At 43.5% G+C, this 17,709-nt stretch overlaps 1 protein-coding gene across 5 annotated transcripts in view; it reads left to right on the top strand.

The window, feature by feature from the left end:
• The window catches only part of ATP8B (ATPase phospholipid transporting 8B), a 51,427-nt gene that overhangs the window by 14,708 nt on the left and 19,010 nt on the right, over positions 1 to 17,709 (top strand). For 2 of the 5 annotated variants that reach the window (XM_065486053.1, XM_065486054.1), the window contains exons 1-2: positions 7,381 to 7,876; positions 11,090 to 11,250. In XM_065486053.1, the coding sequence (XP_065342125.1) occupies positions 7,608 to 7,876; positions 11,090 to 11,250 (430 nt within the window). In that variant the 5' untranslated portion in view covers positions 7,381 to 7,607. Of the gene's footprint in view, positions 1 to 5,623; positions 5,799 to 7,380; positions 7,877 to 11,089; positions 11,251 to 17,709 lie in introns of those variants that run through there. The other 3 variants (XM_065486057.1, XM_065486056.1, XM_065486055.1) reach the window with 2 other exon arrangements.

A 17,709-nucleotide genomic window follows, 5' to 3' on the forward strand; every position in this document is an offset into this window, starting at 1 on the left:
GAACTCCGCAAATTGAAATTAGGACAGTTAATAAAGTTATCAAACCGTGAAAAATATCTAATATAAAAAACATTCCTAACAATTTTTTTAATCATTCTATGAAAATTAAAAGCGAGTTGTGAATTTGAATTTTGACTAGGTTCCCGGGAATTTCCGCTCCCGGCAAAACTTTCCCGCTCCCGTCCCGACCGTGACTCCCTTCTAAAAATTTGGCTCCTGGCGCCGGGAATTCCCGGGAGATTCCGGGAGTCCTGAGACATTCCCGTCCCGGCGAACGCACTATTCTGCTTGTTGTTTCACGGAGAAATCAGTACGCAGGAAACACGAGTCAATTTGACAGTTGCGTGATGGAAATGTCAATCTTTGCCACTTGGTCGCGTTTCGATTCCGTGATTTGTTTTTTTTCTGCACGCGCCCGCAGAAAAGCTCAATTTATTTCTAGACTGCGCTTTTAAAGCCGCGCATTTGGCATTCAGATTGTTTGCAGGAAGAGCAGCTTATCCGCGCTTTTCCTCTGTCGCTTCGGCAAAGTTCAGCAAATATTCACGCTGGCAAACATTTGAATTGGTGTGTTCGTGTTCGCTCCAAGCAGACAGACAAACAGAGAGAGAAAGAGAGAGCTCTTATCTTTGCAATATTGCCGGTGATAAGCGTCAGTGGCGATGCGTTTGTGCGGTAGAGAGGGAGAAAGAGACCACAGTGCCGTTTTGGTAGCTAAATTTCAAGTGTGCATCGGGGGCTATGGATTCACGCGGCGCGCAGATATGGCGTCGGGTAGAGCACGGCGGGAAAATCACGAAAATAGCTTCAACACAATGAATATTTTTGTTGTTTTTTTCTTTACGAACAGCTGATTACGCCGGTAATTGGCGAATCGACCGTTAGATGGTACATCAGACTGATGGAACTGTAACAAAATTCGCGGGAATGAAATCATTAGGTCGGCACGCCTCTTTTTCAACGGTTCTGATTGGCCGATGGGTTTTCTCTTGATTTGCTTCGGTTATTTCGACGCCATATTCACTTCTGACTGGCGGGAAACCAACACAGATTGCAACCCGGCTCCCCGGTGGGAATTACGACTGCGCAGAAGGTTTTAATTTGGGTCACGCATGCGCAGTTGTGATTATCAGTCTCCCTGTGAGATTAAGAAGCGATGTAAACATACTGCGCATGCTTCAGATGCACACAAGTTTACTGCGCAGCTTCAAAACAGATCGCAACCCAGCCCCCGGCGTTTGTCGATTGAACCAACAATTTCTTTTTCTTTCAAATTGAGCCAGTATCAATGACGGTAAAAATCAATGGAATGTTTTCCCTTGTACCATATCATATTTATCGTGATTGCAGTAAAATATGCAAGCGTTTGAAAATGAAACGCCGTGTGCCGTGACAGTTATTGATTCATTTTTTTTTCAACGATACCGCGCGCGTTTGTTTACACTTGTTGGCCGGCGTAACACGTCATTTGACTGTTGGATTGTTGTATTCACGGACACCCGGAGTAAAAATTCATCATAGTGTAACACGACAATGCCATTTCGGGGGTGCGTGTGTGCAATTGATGATGGCCGCGCACGTACTTTTAATTTGCTTTTTAGATGGACACTGCCGATACCGCCGATCTATTTTCAGGCCATTTCCATACGCAACAACTGTTGCGTTTTGTCAACGTTCCAGTTACATTGACCTCGATCTTTTATTTTATTTGGAAAAAAGTTGCTAGAATTTCACAGAGGAAAACAAAACACGCAGTTGTTTTTCTTTAAAGGTTGTTGTTAGTTATTTTCCTTATATTTAGCGGATATGCACAGTATAGATAAGCGCGCGAGCGTGGTCGATTCCGTTCTTTGGCGATACACTGACACGCATTCGCGCCTATTGTGTCCGATTTCCCACCCCCGATGTCTGTCTGCGGCCTTTCAAAGCCTCTTTTCACGAAAAGTTTGCATGTCAAGCACAGCTCAGTGTCCAAGGTAAATGAAATTTTTTTATAATACAGAATGCGCGCGTAAAGGAGTACGTGTTTACGTTTACGGGCGCCCTGTTCCGGTTTCTAAAATAAAATAAAAACAAATGGCTCACATTCATGTCTGCAATAAGTTTAATTTTTCTAGACCTGCAAAATTACATTCTGGAATGACAGCAATTTGCAAATTTTTCTAATTAAAATTGAGCAATACAAACGTCTGAAACGCAAAAACAATTAAAGGAAAAAATCGTAAAAATGATTTGCTTCGTAAAACTATTTTCTTGTTAGTAAAAATTCCCGGCCAATCACAATTCTTAGAACATTTTCTTTATTTGTTGTTTATATATTCTTGCCTTAAGACAAACTGCGTGTATATATTTTGAGAGCTGGAATCTGTGTTGGATGGCAAAGGCAATTTAATGGCGGGCAGCAATGAATAATTAAAGGGAGTGACGCAGCATCATCGGGTTAATCTGCGCTCGCTGCTAGGGCGTGCTAGGGAGCGTCTATGTGTCTGGCGTCGTAACGAGTCTCGTCGTCCCAAACAAAATCAATAAGCGAATGAGACGGCACGCGTCCTTGGTAATTCATTCAGTAAGTGACACCTTCGCTCGCTTGCTTTTTCCCAACGCCCATTTCCACGGCCCTTTCTAGGCCACGTGAGCACGCACCAACATAAAAAATCACCGGCCTGAGTGGAATTGACCCTTTGTTTGTACAGAGCGGGGATGCAAAAGGGCCGTGAGCCACATTGCTGCATGCGTCGGAATGCCAGATAAATTAATCCTCGGTTTGTTGAGTGATCTGCCTTTGTTTGACCTTGCGAAATAACGAGATATTAAAAATAAATTCCGGATCGTTCACCGGGGTCCAAGGTTGCGATCTGCTTTGGTTCCCGCCGGTCAGGAGTCAAAATGGTGTCGAAATAATGGAGGCCAATCAGGAGACAGTCCAGCGGCCAATTAGAAGCGTCGAAAAAGAGGCGTACCGACCTAATAATTTCATTCCCACGTATTTTTGTTACATTTCCTTTAACCTGATGTGCCATCTAACGGTCGATTCACCAATTTCCGGGCTAATCAGCTGTTGCGAAAGAAATAACAACAAAAATATTCAAATTTCCCGCCGTACTCCGCGTGAATCCGGACCCCGGTGGGATCATTATTGGATTTTCGCAGCCTGCATACCAAGAGAGCGCCGAAATTAAAGTCGCGAGGCAGGCTAATTGTCTCATCCGAGTCGATTGGCTTTCTTTCTATTAATGAAAATCAGCCTACGCGTTGTTCGTTTGCAGCACAGAGATTTCATCGATTTCCTCAAGAGCAAGAAAGCAAGCAAGAAGGAAACTTTTGAAACAAAAGTCCAATAAACGCGAAGCTCTTAAGGTCACGGCCTGCGAGAAGCACAGCTTGAGCCTGCGACTTTCCGCCTTATCAACCGCAACATCTGACAAAATGAACGCAGATAAAATCTCGTGCGGTTTAAAGCAACTCGGGTCACCGTGTGGAAAACGACCTTTTTATATTTGTATACAAATTTCAAATGGCTGCGCCCCTCGGAATGCCAGCTCTTTATCAGCAAAAGAAAATTAAAACTAATTACCCGTTGCTAATCAATGATTTTTTTAAAGATATGATAAAAACTTAAAAAAACGTCTCGTTTTCTATTGGACTGAGAATTAAAGCCGGTACACGATATTTTCTGAGCTTCCAATCATCAATTAAGCACGAATCATGCAATTTTAAAGTGGATCGACACATAGCGACAGTGGAAAATTATTTAAATTGTTGGGTGGAATATTAGAAAAAACCTTTTGCTTCAGTAAAAATTCAATTGTTTTAAACTTTCTCCAAAATATGCAGCGCCTTACCGCATTTTCCAACAGCGTGTGAAAACCTTTAGGGAATCTCTTTGTTGTGAAATAAAATAAGATTCCAAGAAAGGAGACACTCTTCATCATTTTCTGAAAAATTTACACTGCAACTTAAGTAAATTTGGCTTCAAATGAATCCTAAGGGATGATTTCATGTGTTGTTTGTTGTCTAATTGCAGCTAAAGAGTTGGTAATATTGATTTATAACCACAAAAACAATGAAACGTTGCATTATACCGATTTAATTGCGAAAGAAAAGTCGGAAATCATCAAGAATTCTTTGCTTGAAGAATTCTCGACGCTGATTGGCTGACAACGCGCATGTCAGCATCTCCCGCGCAATTCACAACACACGCAATCTGTTGCTAGGCAACCGCGGGAGCTGTTGACAAGCGTGTTGAGTCAGCCAATCAGCGTCGAGGATTCTTCCAGCAAAGAATTTTCTGATTTCCTTTTTTTAAATCGGTTTTAATCGACTTTTGATTAATTTCTGCGATTACAAATCGATGAATCAACTCTTTAGCTTCAAAATTAGGCACGAAACATCAGTAGCAGAATGGCAAGCGTCTTATAAGAGGCATTCAACATGCAATTCTTTTGGCGGGAAAAGGCGTTTGGATTCCGAAGGGATTGTTTTATGCATTGGAAGCCAGCATTTTCTCTTTAAAATCGTTTAAAACCATAAAACACATCCCAAACCATCTAGATTGTCCTGCAAAATTCAATTTGAGAATAGCAAGCCGGTTTTACGAGTTTGCGTTGGCGCGCGGGCAAGTGCAATGTACACAATCGAGCACAACAACAACAACAATAACACAGCACACCCCCGTTACATTACACGTTGGCATGCACAGGAGGGCAATCACGTGAAAGTGGGGCATCGGCATCGAACCGGCGGCGGCGGCGGCTGCGAAAAGTCACAATTTTCGCCAATCACCGGTATGGGACGAGATGCGAATTGCGAGGAGCGCCTGCCGAGATGAAATGTAGGCTAGCCCGCATGCCCTTCCAGAGGCAAAGGTTGTCTAACGCGCCCGGCGCCACAAATAATGACGTTTCAATTTTACTATGTACATTTTATTTTTACTAGCGGCAATTTACGGCGGCTTCGAGCTGACCGCATATACATATAAATTTTGCACTTCACGCGACCACGCTAATTTATGCAAGCGAAACTGGATTACCGTGTCGCTGCTTGCATTAATTATTCGTGCAGATTCCCGCAGGGATGCGATGCGGAAAAACTTTCGGATTGAATTTTCCGGCTGGGATTTCCTGCTTCTGCTATACGTGGAACAGAATACGCAGCAACTTTGGCGATAAGATTAAAACTTGGAGTGAATTTGCGGGCGTTGGCATAAGATGGCACGAGCATCAAAAGCGGGCTTTATCGACTGCCCCGCAGCAACACCCCTTGGCTATTAATGAATGGCGAGCTGAGCTGACTAATCGGTGCCACGCGGCTCGTGTGTGTGTGTGAGCAGCAGTGCACGCGTGAGGCGTGAGTCACACCACATTGCAACAATATACGGATTTGTTCTGTGCATCTGATTTGCTTTAAAAGCCAAAGACTCAATTTTAAAGCTTAAGAGACAAATTAAAAACGCGGGAATGGTCTAACAGTCGGCAAATTTTATATTTTCCCTTCATATAACATGTATTTTTCAAAATGAAGAGAAAAAATAAGGCATATTATAAACAGTCCAAACCATTCTAAATAACAAAATGCACTTTTGATCAGAATAATAATATATTATTTGATTCTGTTGTATTTTCAGGCGCGGTTGAGTTGCTAGTCCCATGGCCGCGTGGCCACCTTGGCCGTTGGTGTGCCCGCCGCCGCTGCTCCGCTGTACCTGCTGCCCTGACTGCAGCCATCCTCCGGCAGCATGGCCAGGCAAAGCCGACCTACGAGCTCCACGAGCACCGCCAGTACCCGCCGCCGTCGAGGTGGTGAGTCCCATGTCTCATAATATTATTTATGTCTCGTCTATTTTGACGTCACGGATAATTTTGCTGCGTTTTCATCGAATTTGAGTCGACGGAAATTTAATCAGTGCATATGTTTTTATTGTAATTACGGGATTTCGTGCATTTTTAATTGAAATTCAAACGGATTTTTATTGTTTGCAGTTATGTAAAAATGATGTTGCTCTTTTATTTTAAATTCTGATGTTTTTAACAGCCCAATACATACTTAAAGATCCTCCGAAGGCACATTTTCATATGTTCCAATAGATTTCTGAGGGACGAAATAGTTGGGAAACATGATTTTTCCAATTTAAAAATGTTTTGTGACGTGCGAGCAGAGGCGCAAAACAAAACGCACGTTGCTTTGGCGCGCGCGCGCAACGCCGAACCTTTAATCGCTACTGCGCATGCGTCACCTCTCTGACGTCACAGCTCTCATACAACGACCGGCTCCAGCTGGAGTAGGCGACAGTAGAGACATCTGGTCATCCCCAGCAAGAGCAGTGAAGTATAATAATCACGTGACTCAATCCCGTCATCTCATTGGCCGAGAGCAAACGCACATCTCTCTTGGCTTCCCCCTTCCACTTCCTCCGAGCACAAGTCACACTCATCAGAGTGGGGGTATCACAAGAGGAGGGAGATGCTCTTGGCCAATGAGATGGCGGGATTGAGCCACATGACTACTAGAACTGCGTGAACTTCGCTACTCTTGCAGGGTATGAGCAGATGTCTCTACTGTCGCCTGCTCTCTAAGCTGCCAATGCCAAGCACGTCAGAGGAGCGACGCCTGCGCAGTAGCGAACGAAAGATTCTTGCGTTGCGCGCTAAAGTAACGGGTGGTTTTTTTCTTTGCGCCTCTGCTCGCACGTCACAGTGTTTTTCGACTGGAAAAATAATTCACCCCACATATTTTGACCCTTAAGAATCGATTGGAACAGACAAAAATGTGGTTTCGGTGTGTGTTTAATAAATAAGAATAAAAAACTCATTTGGTTACATTTACTCAGGGTCAAAAACAGAGGACACAAGAACCACCAACGCTAGAAAATTTTAATTTATGACAAAAACTCACCCCCGGGGGTTGCAGGATATTTTCTTCCCTCTTGAACGCTAAAAATTAGTCAATGACACCATGAAATCGATAAATTTACAAATGATTTCAATTTTTAGGGTGCAAAAAACAGGTTAGTTCCATATCCTGGTGCAGTTTACTAAAAAACAAGGAAAATATCGTCAGTCAAAAGCCATTTTACTCATGAAAAAACGTTCAAATGTATCCGTTTTTTTACTTGAAAAAAAAATTATCAGTTTGACGGACGGGAAATTAGGGCTTGGTCGAAATCGAAGTTAAAAGGGGTAATTGGAGCGAGAGAGAGAGAGAGCGAGTAGCGCCGAGGTGCGGTGCGCGTGGGAAGCGGTGGGTGCCGAAATTGGCCAAGGCAGGTCGTCAGCGGCGACTTTGGCGGCGGCGGCCGGGGGCGAACAGCGCGAACACATGGCCGGCGAGTGGGCGCGTGCGCCCCTGCTGAGGGGGCTGGGGTGGGCGGCGGGCGCGCTGGTGCCGCAGTAGAGTGCGGAACGTGCGGCGAGCAGGCCGATATTTCGAGATGGCAGCAGCAGCGGCGGCCCCCGAGCGCCCCACAGCCGCCCCCGGCCGGCCCCCGCGCCGGCCCCGCTGGTGATGCGCGTCGTCCGCGAGTGAGAGCACAAAAACTGGATCTCCCGATCGGCGGCGGCGCCGGCGGCGTGGCGTCGCCGCGCCGCACCAGGGCGCCGCTATGCCGCCTCATGGAGGAGGACGAGGACTCGTTCGAACTCGAGGTGTTCGAGGTCGACGAGCCGGCCACGCCGGACGAGGCCCGGCCGCCGCCGCGCCGCCACCGCCGCCGCCGCCGCGCCCGCAGCTTCGGCGGCAGCGGCGGCCCCCAGCGCTCGCGCTCCTCCGTCTCCGTCTGCTCTTCGTCGACGGCACGTGGCGACCAGCCGCTCGTCCCGCCCGCCACCCCCGAAACCCCAGGCGGCCCCCCGGACGCGGCGCGCCCCTCAAGCACCTTCAGGTGACGCCCAGCCCCCACCCACCCCACCCCAAACACCTCCACTTATTTTTTTTAATTTCTTGCGAAAATTTAACCGAAGAGTCTATTAAATTCTATCGTTTTTAAATGCTTTAGAAGAACAAAATTAATTATTACAAAATCTGAGAAGCTTGAATTTAATGTAAATTATTAAAAAAAATTCCCAAGGTGGAGAATATTTCCTAGGAAATTTTACTAAACAATGAGTTCAAAAATGAAGCTAAAATTCTAAATTAATCTATAAAGTGTTTTTTTAAGATTTATTAAAAATTCCTAAGAAATTATTCATACATTTTTGTGCTAAAAAATTAATAACAATGCTAGATTGCATTTTTTTAGTCTCTTTTTACGCCAATTTTGTTTAAATTATTTCTAAATTGGCTTTACAATAATGCAAAACTTTCTAATTCCATCTAGAAACCTTTTTTCATTTTTAAAATCGAAAATAAAATGTTTTGCTAATTTATTTGATATTTTAACCCTATTAAAAATGGAATATAGTAACCCTATTCCCACCCCTTACAGAAAACTTCGCAATCTTGGTCATTTCAAACAATATTTTAATTTAAGTAAAATTCCTGCAGGATGTAAAAATACGAAAAATTACGACATGCGAACTTTAAACGTTTTTATCTCCACACAAAGGTGGAAAAAGGTGTTCCAACAGATTCAGATAGGTCACGTAGAGCTGAAAGGAAGCAATTTAAACGTAAAATGGACTTTAGATTGGATGTTTTGGCGCGGAAAACACATAGGGAAAGTCATCAATGACAGTCAAATTCAACCAAAAAGCTCGTCCCTGGGGATGAGGGTTGATTTTAACTACCTCTAAAACTCAGAACTATTTAATAAGCTTCCCAATCTGAGCGAAAAATGCGTGAAACTAGTTTAATTTAAATTAATGCCTAGTTCTGGAGCAAAAAAAAACACTTTTTTCGAAATTAAAAATCCAATTTGTCAAAAATACGGAAAACTACATCACAATCCAAAATTTCATCAAAATCCGAGAGCCTTGACAACAGTTTTGATCCTACCAGTCCAGCTAACAAAATAAAAATAAAATTTTGCGTTTTGCAAATTAGCATGTCTTCATAAGAACAGAATTTTCTAAAAAAACTGACGTGCATTTCAAATTATTAAAACAAAATATATATGATTGATCCGAATTTCAAAATATTAGTCGATTTTTAGATCAAGTAATTAGTCATCAAGATGCTTAGTTGCCAACTTCCAATAAAGATTCGATCTAAAATTAGTGTGTGACATCACAGACCCTTTTCTCACCGATCCAATCAGGCTATTTTGAATAAGAGTAGAGTCTATAAATAATAGCCATCCATAGTCTCCCTGCCATCACCGCAGTGTTATCTTTCGAGCTTACGATTCCACTTATGCACACACACACGCACACACACAGGCAGAAACCGCGCGTTGATCCGCAGCAATTAATTTTGCAGCAAATCACGTCGAAATTAGCCATAAATGGCAAGCGTGCTCTCAAAACTTTTGACAGTGCAAAATTGATTATTTAGTCAGTCAGTCAGTCACTCGCGGACAATAATAAGGGTTGCGCTAAGCTCTATAATGGCGTGACGCAACTCTCGTCTCCGATTTATTTTCGTTTGTTTCTGTTCGCGAAAGGGATAAACCAGCAAAGCGAATTAGCGCGCGCACGTCTGCCGCAGGCGAGTTACGTAACCGTCAAATATATTTTGTGGGCGCGAATATTATGGGCCGGGTGCTTTCAATTGTTTTTACGAGCGATTATTTATGTCACCCAAACCAGATCGGGCTCCCAGCTGGTTTTAATAATTAGCGCGATGCTGTAAGATTTTTTTTCCTGTTGAGACCCGTGATTTTAATTGCACATCAATCAAAAGCCAAGAAAGACAACTTGAAAATGGTCAGTGCTTTATTTGAGAATTTTTAATCGCCAAAAAGGTTAAAAACGCAGCAAACTGGCTACAAAAAATAGAGTTTTCCATCGGGGGCTGGATTCACGGATTCACGCGACGGTCAGTTATGGCGTCTGGTAGAGAACGGCGGGAAAATGAAATTTATCATGAAAATAGCTTAAGCACAATGAATATTTTTGTTTTTTTCTTTACTAAGAGCTGATTAGCCCGGTAATTGGCGAATCGACCGTTAGATGGCACATCAGGCCAATGGAAATGTAACAAAATACGCGGGAATGTAATTATTAGGTCGGCACGCCTCTTTTTCGACGCTTCTGATTGGCTGCAGGACTGTCTCCTGATTGGCATCAATTATTTCGACGCCATTTTGACTTCTGACCGGCGGGAACCAAACACAAATCGCAATCCGGACCCCGGTGGGAATTACGACTGCGCAGAAGGTTTAATTTGGGTCACGCATGCGCAGTGATGAGTTTTGGCCTGCCTATGAGTTTAAGAACCGATTTGAACTTACTGCGCATGCTTTAAATGCGCATACGTTTACTGCGCAGTCACACATATAGTCGTTTTGCCATACTTTTATGTTGGTAATATCGTATGTAAACAAGAAGTCGTACAGAAAGTTAAATCTGCTATAATAATATGGTCAAGCGCAATCTGTCAGCTTTCTATCGATGTAATATTATGCATAGATCTTAGCAAAAAATGCGGAGATAATCAGCTTCGCGAGTCTTACTCGTTGCTCAAGACCCCAGGGACGCCATGCTTCTTTGCACTTGTTCGACTTCTGGGCAAAAGTTGGCGTCAATGGCTTATTCTATCGGACAATTTTTGTACAGAACCTAAGCTGTATATTTTGATTATTTATTGTTGTTTATTCTGTATCTACAACAGTTAAACAAAAGAAAAGTCTTTAGAAAGGTTTTTTATTAGGAAGATTTTGAAGAAATTATAAATGAAATTTAAAGGAAAGGGAAGAAGATGTGCCACATGCAAATTTGTTTATTTCTTTCCTCCATTGTGGCATAATATATATTCTCTTCTCTCTTCACCCCTTTTCCCTTTCCTCCCTCCTGTGTAAATTTTAAATAAATTAAACAAAAATCTATAGTTATTTTCCTCACAGAACGACAACCGCAATAATTACTGATTTTATTTGAAATGACCAAGATGCGTCGGTTTTCATTTCTCACCCCCTGCCCGCCTCCCACCCTCGCGACGTGAATGCAATGACGGTGGTGCAATATGTGCGTTTGTTTGCACGCTCTCTGACAATCAGGTCCAGTCTGCTGAGCGTGCTGGGCAAACTGGTCGTCTGGAAGAGCTCGTCGTCGGCGTCGGCGCGCCACCGGGCGCCGTCGACCCCTTCGCCCTCGTCGGCCACGGAGCAGCCCCCGCCACAGGATTCGTGCGAGTACCTGCGGGGCTTCCTCACCTTCGGTAAGCTTTTCGCACCAAATAAATGCGCATTTTGCGTTCGCGCGACGGCCCATCGCGTGCTCCATGTTTCACACTCTCGCTAATGGTTAGCTGTCCGAAAAAAAATAAGAAATACATCTGGAACGTTTTTGGACAGCTTTTCGCCACCCCTACGCGTCCCGGGGTGTGTTGCGTGCGGTTGTTGGCATTGTCCAAGCTGCGGGCCAAGGACGCCGTCCGATATTTCTTTCTGGGAATTTGTCAACAACTGCTTTCTTTCCCTCGCGTTTTCGCTGCTTCCGTGCGCTCGCGGCTGCTTAATAATTTAGTAGCCGGCACGGAATTCTGTTGCACTTTTGATCATCACGCCCGATATTAGTTTGTCGGTGGAAGGAATGCTCGCTTCGTGTCGGAATACTGTGCTAATTATATGTATTTCTGTTCTGCAATGATTAAAAATAACTTGTAGTTACGTGCATGCAACGACGTGATATAGCATTTGCATGCATTTTATGCAGAACAAATAACATCCGAAGCCCCTCAAAGTCGATTGCAACAAGGGCAACAATTGATGAAATTGCATTGTTGGCTTCAGTAAGTGGTTTGAACGCGGCTCAACTTTGTCAACGAAAACATTTCTCTGATTTTATCCGTAAAGTGATATTTTGAAAGTAGATTGATACAAGAGGCGTAAATTGAACATTGGATGTAGTAAACAATTTTTTTAAATTAAAACAGGACGTTGCTAGAGTAAAAATTCAAATGTTTCCAATTTTTTCCAAAGCTTTGAAGCCACTTTTTTCAAATATTTACACTGCTACTAAAGTAATTTTGGCTTCAAATGAATTGTTTGCGGTCTAATTGCAACTAAAGAGTTGTTACATTGATTTATAACCACAGAAACAATGAAAAGTTGCATTAAACCAATTTAATTGCGAAAGAAAAGACTGAAATCATCAAGAATTCTCTGCTTGAAGATTCCTCGACTCTGATTGGCTGACAACGCGCATGTCAGCATCTCCCGCGCAATTCACAACGCATGAAAGCTGTTGCTAGGCAACCGCGGGAGCTGTTGACAAGCGCGCTGCGTCAGCCAATCAGCGTCGAGGATTCTTCCAGCAAAGAATTTTCCGATTTTCGTGTTTTAAATCGACTTTTGATGAATTTCTGCGATTACAAATCGATTAATCAACTCTTTAGCTTCAACATTAGACACCAAACATCGGTAGCAGAATGGCAAGCGTCTTACAAGAGGCATTTAACGTATAACATGGAATTCTTTTGGCGGGTAAATGCTAGAAACCTTTGCAGACCCTTTTGTAAAAAATTTATACTGCTTTTTGAGTCAATTTTGGCTTTAGCTGAATCCTGAGGGATAAGTTCATGCATTGGCCAATCATTTTCCAGGATTTCGCAGTATCAAACCCTCTTGAAATGTAATTTTTAGTAAGGAGACAGTTGGACGCACAGAAACTTAACGGAAAATTTGTGCGTGTCTTTAGCCAAGTAACTAAAACAACACTGAACTCTATAAAATAATTTGAAAACACGTACATTGAAATGCACGAGCAGCTGCCAACTCGTCGTCAATCACACGTGCATCGCAGCTTTTCGCGCGGAGCTGACGCGTGCGTTGGGCGATGCGCAATTATTAGCTAGGACGAAAAGGCCCCCTGGAAATTGTCGCGGCGCACAGAGAGAGCGAGAGAGAGAGAGAGAGCAGGCGAGCCGGCGTTTTTGCAGCAGCCACTGCGGCATTTGGCCCGAGAGCAGCGAGTCGCTCGCTCGCTCGCTTTATCGACGACGACACCGAAAACAGCACCCAAACACACGCGCGCTCACTAGTTTTATCGACCTTCGGGGCGCCGAGAGAGAGCGGCCGGCCGGCCGGCCGGCCACCCCGAATCTGTTGCCCCATTGACGGCGCGGCGAGAAAAAAAAATAAATTTAATTCGTGACGTCAGCGTGTCGGCTCGAATTGGGCGCGCGGGTGAATCGATTTCAAGGACGCCTCTGCCTCGCCTGCTTTGTTTTATTGGCCCGTTGTGTTGTTATTATCTGTTGGAAAATTACCACTGCAGGACCATTAGCTCGGATTTCGTCCTCTGTTGTTTGCTCCGGCCTTTTGTTTCGTGATACACGCTGTATAAATTCGGGCCGCGCGAATCTTTCCCAGCCAGATCTCGTGCGTACGCCGCTTGAATAATAACTAAAAAGGGGAATACGCAACTGTTAATCCAGAAAATGCGGTGCTTTTCGCTACAGTTCGATTTGGTTTGATAAAATATGATCTTTTTTCAAATTAAAAACTTTAAGAAATATCAAATTGCCTGAATTTTATTTTTTTTCGTGATTTTTCCTAAAATTTCTGACAGTAAAGTGCTCTGGGAAAATTTATTGCAGAAATTTAACGGCTTGTGCTATAATTTTAATTATTTCTAACTTGGTTTCCAAATAACAAAGATTTATTTTGGCCATTTCATGTAAAAATTTGCAAAAAAAAAATCAGTTTGCCTAGTTAGAAAAGATTTTTGATCAAAAAGTTGTGTAATTTGTCAAGAAGCTTGTGAAATTTGCAAGTACAAATCTTTTTTTTTAATTTGTTCGAGTTGAAAAGCGCCGTGAATTTCCCGAGCCACAATGTCGGCGTTGCATCAAGTTTTTAAGAGGCTAATTTGCATGAATGATGTGCATAGGCGAGTTGGTTGTTGGAACGTTTGTGGCGAGCTTTGTGCTGGTGTAGCGCTCGCAAATTTGCGTCTCATACTAGCTGTTACTATTATTATGTGACGGCAAGGCGAAGGCGGCGGGCGAGCGGACGGGCGGGCTGCACTTGCAGCTGCATGCTCAGCAGCCCGCTGCTTGAAAGCAAAAAACAGCCAGCCTCTGCACAGAGCCGTGCATGCTTAATTAATTATTCTCGGCCGACCTCACTCGCCAAGCACTGCAGTGGCGAAAAAGTGGCTTTTTCCACACTCCCCGCTTGACACATTTCGCCACACCGAGGAATTTTTAATTGCACTGAACATGTTTTTGTTTAAAGACCGTCTTTGACCAAGTTTCTCTGAGCTCACCAATCGATTCTCTTGAGGGTAGAATTAGATTCAAAGATGAAAATCCCCGTAAAATTTACGATTTTCCTGCGCTTTTCGATACTTGCCACGTCCCCTTCATTAAATTTCCTAGGAAACACGCCCTCATTTCAAATTTCCCGCGATTTTTCAGTTAAATTGTACAATTTTACGGATTTCCCACGCATGCTAAGCCTCTAATATAAATTTCCCGAGAACCACGCCCCCATTTTGCAACGTTCCGTGAATTCTGAGTCGAGTTTGTTTATTTTCCCGCTCTTTGCGACACGTTCCAAACCTTCTTTCGTAATTTTCCTGAAATTCGCGCCCCCAATTCGAGATTCCCACGAGATCTCTCAGTAAAATCGTTAAATGTTTTTCGTGCCACGCCTCCTTTTCAGATTTCCGGACAACCACGCCCTCCATTCCAAAATTCCATCGATTTTTCTCACAATTTTACGATTATCCTGAGCTTTGCAACACGTGCCACGCCTCCTTCTTAAATGTTCCTAGGCATCACGCCCACATTTACCACAATTTTTCGGCGGGAAAAAAGTTCTTCATTGTATTTAACGGAAAAACATCCAATTTACCTAATTTAACCCTCAGGAATCGATTGGTGTGCTCAGAAACTTCGTCAAAGACAGTCTTTAATTAAAAAAACCTTCTTTTTTGCATTTAAGTGCAAGAGTGTTGCGTGCTAGCTGTTGGGTGCAGGATTGTTGCGTTTGCATGGCAGTGCGTCGCTATGGTGTCTGCGTGCGGTTTCCCTTTGTATTAAATATGCACAAATAGCATGTGTGCAGGTGCAGGGGTCGGACCAACACAACACTTGAAGCTGTTTAATGCATGAATTGCGTGTCGTCGCTCGCTCGCTCGCTCGCGGTGAGTTCGTTCGCTTTGAAATCGCAGATGGCCGAGCAGCGATATACGCACAAGTTGTGTTTCAGCGTAGGCAGATCAAAGATCTAAATTCCTTTCTATAATTGGATTAACAGTGAGCTGGTTTATCACTACCCTCATTGAATTTTTGAGAAAAAAAATAAACAAAGTGTATGCTTTGCACTGATTCCAGTGTTTGTTCGCCAAATTGCTTCACTACTGGCTGGCAACTGGCCCAGTGGCAAAATAAAAGAATTCCATGATGAAATCCAGCACTTCCGTCGAATTGAATAAGTCGAGAATTGGAGCCAAAAGCTGCATCCGTTCGTTTTTATTCCAGTGGTGCGGCTCGACATTAAAACTTTGAGCGAAATTTATTCCGGCGCGAATTTTACGGCTCACCCGGGAGCGGCGTGGACATTTCGCGACGCCCCCGACGGCCAATAATAATATAGAGGCCGTTTCGCACCTGCCGCGCGGATATTGGTGCTCTCCAGCCGCAAAGCCGTCGTGCAAACACAAATCCGTCCATCTTGGGGGGCGGAAGAGTCTCTTCTCTTGCGTCACTGGCCAAAGAAAGAAAGAAAGAAAGTTGGTTGAGGGGCTTATAAATAAAATGCGTCGGGTTATTTGTGCGTCGCGGCCAGCTGTTGTCTACCTCTTGAGCCAATTATGCCCCGGCATCCGCCAACCGGCACTCGAACCTTTCCCGAGCACTCACAACTCATGACAACTCGCAGTCGAACGGCAGACAATCAATTAGCCTGCGAATAGAGTGAAGTGCTTTTTAGAGACGACGAGATTCATTTTTTGAGCCTCATCAATCTCCCTCTGCCTCCCAATGTCTCGACTAATTATTTTTTGATGAAGATTTAGCAAGAATGATTAATTGCAAGATCCGAGACATTATGCGACACGCTCCTGTCAGATTTTCAGTCTAATTTTGAACTCGAGCTATGAGCACCCAAAAATAAACTTAATTTGAAGTTTATTAAGGGTGCGAAAAGGGGGTTGAAGGGTTGGCACCCTTAGACTACTTCGGCTATCTAGGGGAGGTCGAGACTAGTCTAGTGGTGTGTGGTTTTTGAAAATCTGACAGTTACAAGCTGAGATTTGGGCGTGTAAAAATTCCTTAAAAAGCTGGAAAAAACCAATTTTGTAATTTTTATGACAGCTTCGAGAAAAATGCACGGTATTTTAATTTAAAACATATTTTGTTGCCAGCTTTCAAAAATTAGGTTGGGTTAGTAAAAATCTAGAACGTTTTGCCTAAAACATTACTAAAAAATAAAGACCATAAAATTGGTGTTTTTCGGGTTTTTAAAATGTTTGCACGCCCAAATCTCAGCTTCTAACGATCAGATTTTCAAAAACCACAAACCACTGGATAATTCTTACCCTCCCCTAGATAGCTGAAGTAGTCTAAGGGTGTCAACCCCTTTCCAACCCCATGAAAGATAACCCCAGTGAAGGGAAAAGAACAAAAATTGTAAAAATTTACGATTTTAGGGTGCCAAAAAAGGGGTTGAAGGGTTGGCACCCTTACACTAGTTTGGATATCTCGGGGAGGTTGAGACGAGTCTAGTGATGTTTGGTTTTAGAAAATCTGACAATTAGAAGCTGAGATTTGGGCGTGCAAACCTTAAAAACCACCAATAATTTTATTTTTTATTAAAATATTTAAAGGCAACATTCCATTCCAGATTTAAATCCATCTAACTTATTTTTTTGCGCTCTACAAGATGGCAATTTCAAAATTAAAAGATTCCAGTAAATTCATTTTTAAATTTTCAAATTCTAAATTTTGGTGCTTGTTAAACCCGCAAATTTCAGAAAGTCGTGGCGTTTTCGGTTAAATAGGGCCCCGTTTTAATAATAAAACAAGAACCTCATAACCCTGCCAGAAGTGTGCGCTGCTCTTTTCTCTTTCTGTTTCAATTTTAAAAGGGATTTGAAAGTGTCAGCGTGGAAATTGCGAGAAGGGAGAACCAACAGTGTGTCGGCTTCAAGTGCAACAATGACGATCTGTGGGTTCGCGTGATTTGGCCCGTGGATAAATAATTGATAGCTCTGCGGCAAAGGCACACACGGGGGCATCAAAGGCGGCGGGCGCTTTAGCTGTGGCGGCGCGTCGAGCAGCCCACCCAGACGCAGACGGGCTTCCTCCTTATTTTCGCCAGTGAGCAAAAAACGGTCGAATCAATCAAACCGCAAACACATACATATTATGAATATTCGACGCCAGACGCACAAAAGCCTTTCGCATTAAGCTGTCAAACTGGGAAAGGGCCAAATTTTGGTTCGGCCGATGTGTGTTTGATTGGGGTCGCTTTTGTCGGGCCATCGATTGAGTGCATGCGCCGCGCCGTTGCTGCGTGACTTGCCTCATTTGCATCAGCTTGCTTTATTTGCTTTTTGCGCCACACACAGCCAATTGCGCTTACATTTGATTTCATCTCTTTTGTTGCCTTGGACACTTGATACGATTTTTATTTAACATTCAACCAAAATTATTAGGGCGTTTCCA

The sequence above is a fragment of the Cloeon dipterum genome, chromosome 3 (genome assembly GCF_949628265.1).
Source record: "Cloeon dipterum chromosome 3, ieCloDipt1.1, whole genome shotgun sequence".
In the NCBI taxonomy this organism is placed as follows: domain Eukaryota; kingdom Metazoa; phylum Arthropoda; class Insecta; order Ephemeroptera; family Baetidae; genus Cloeon; species Cloeon dipterum.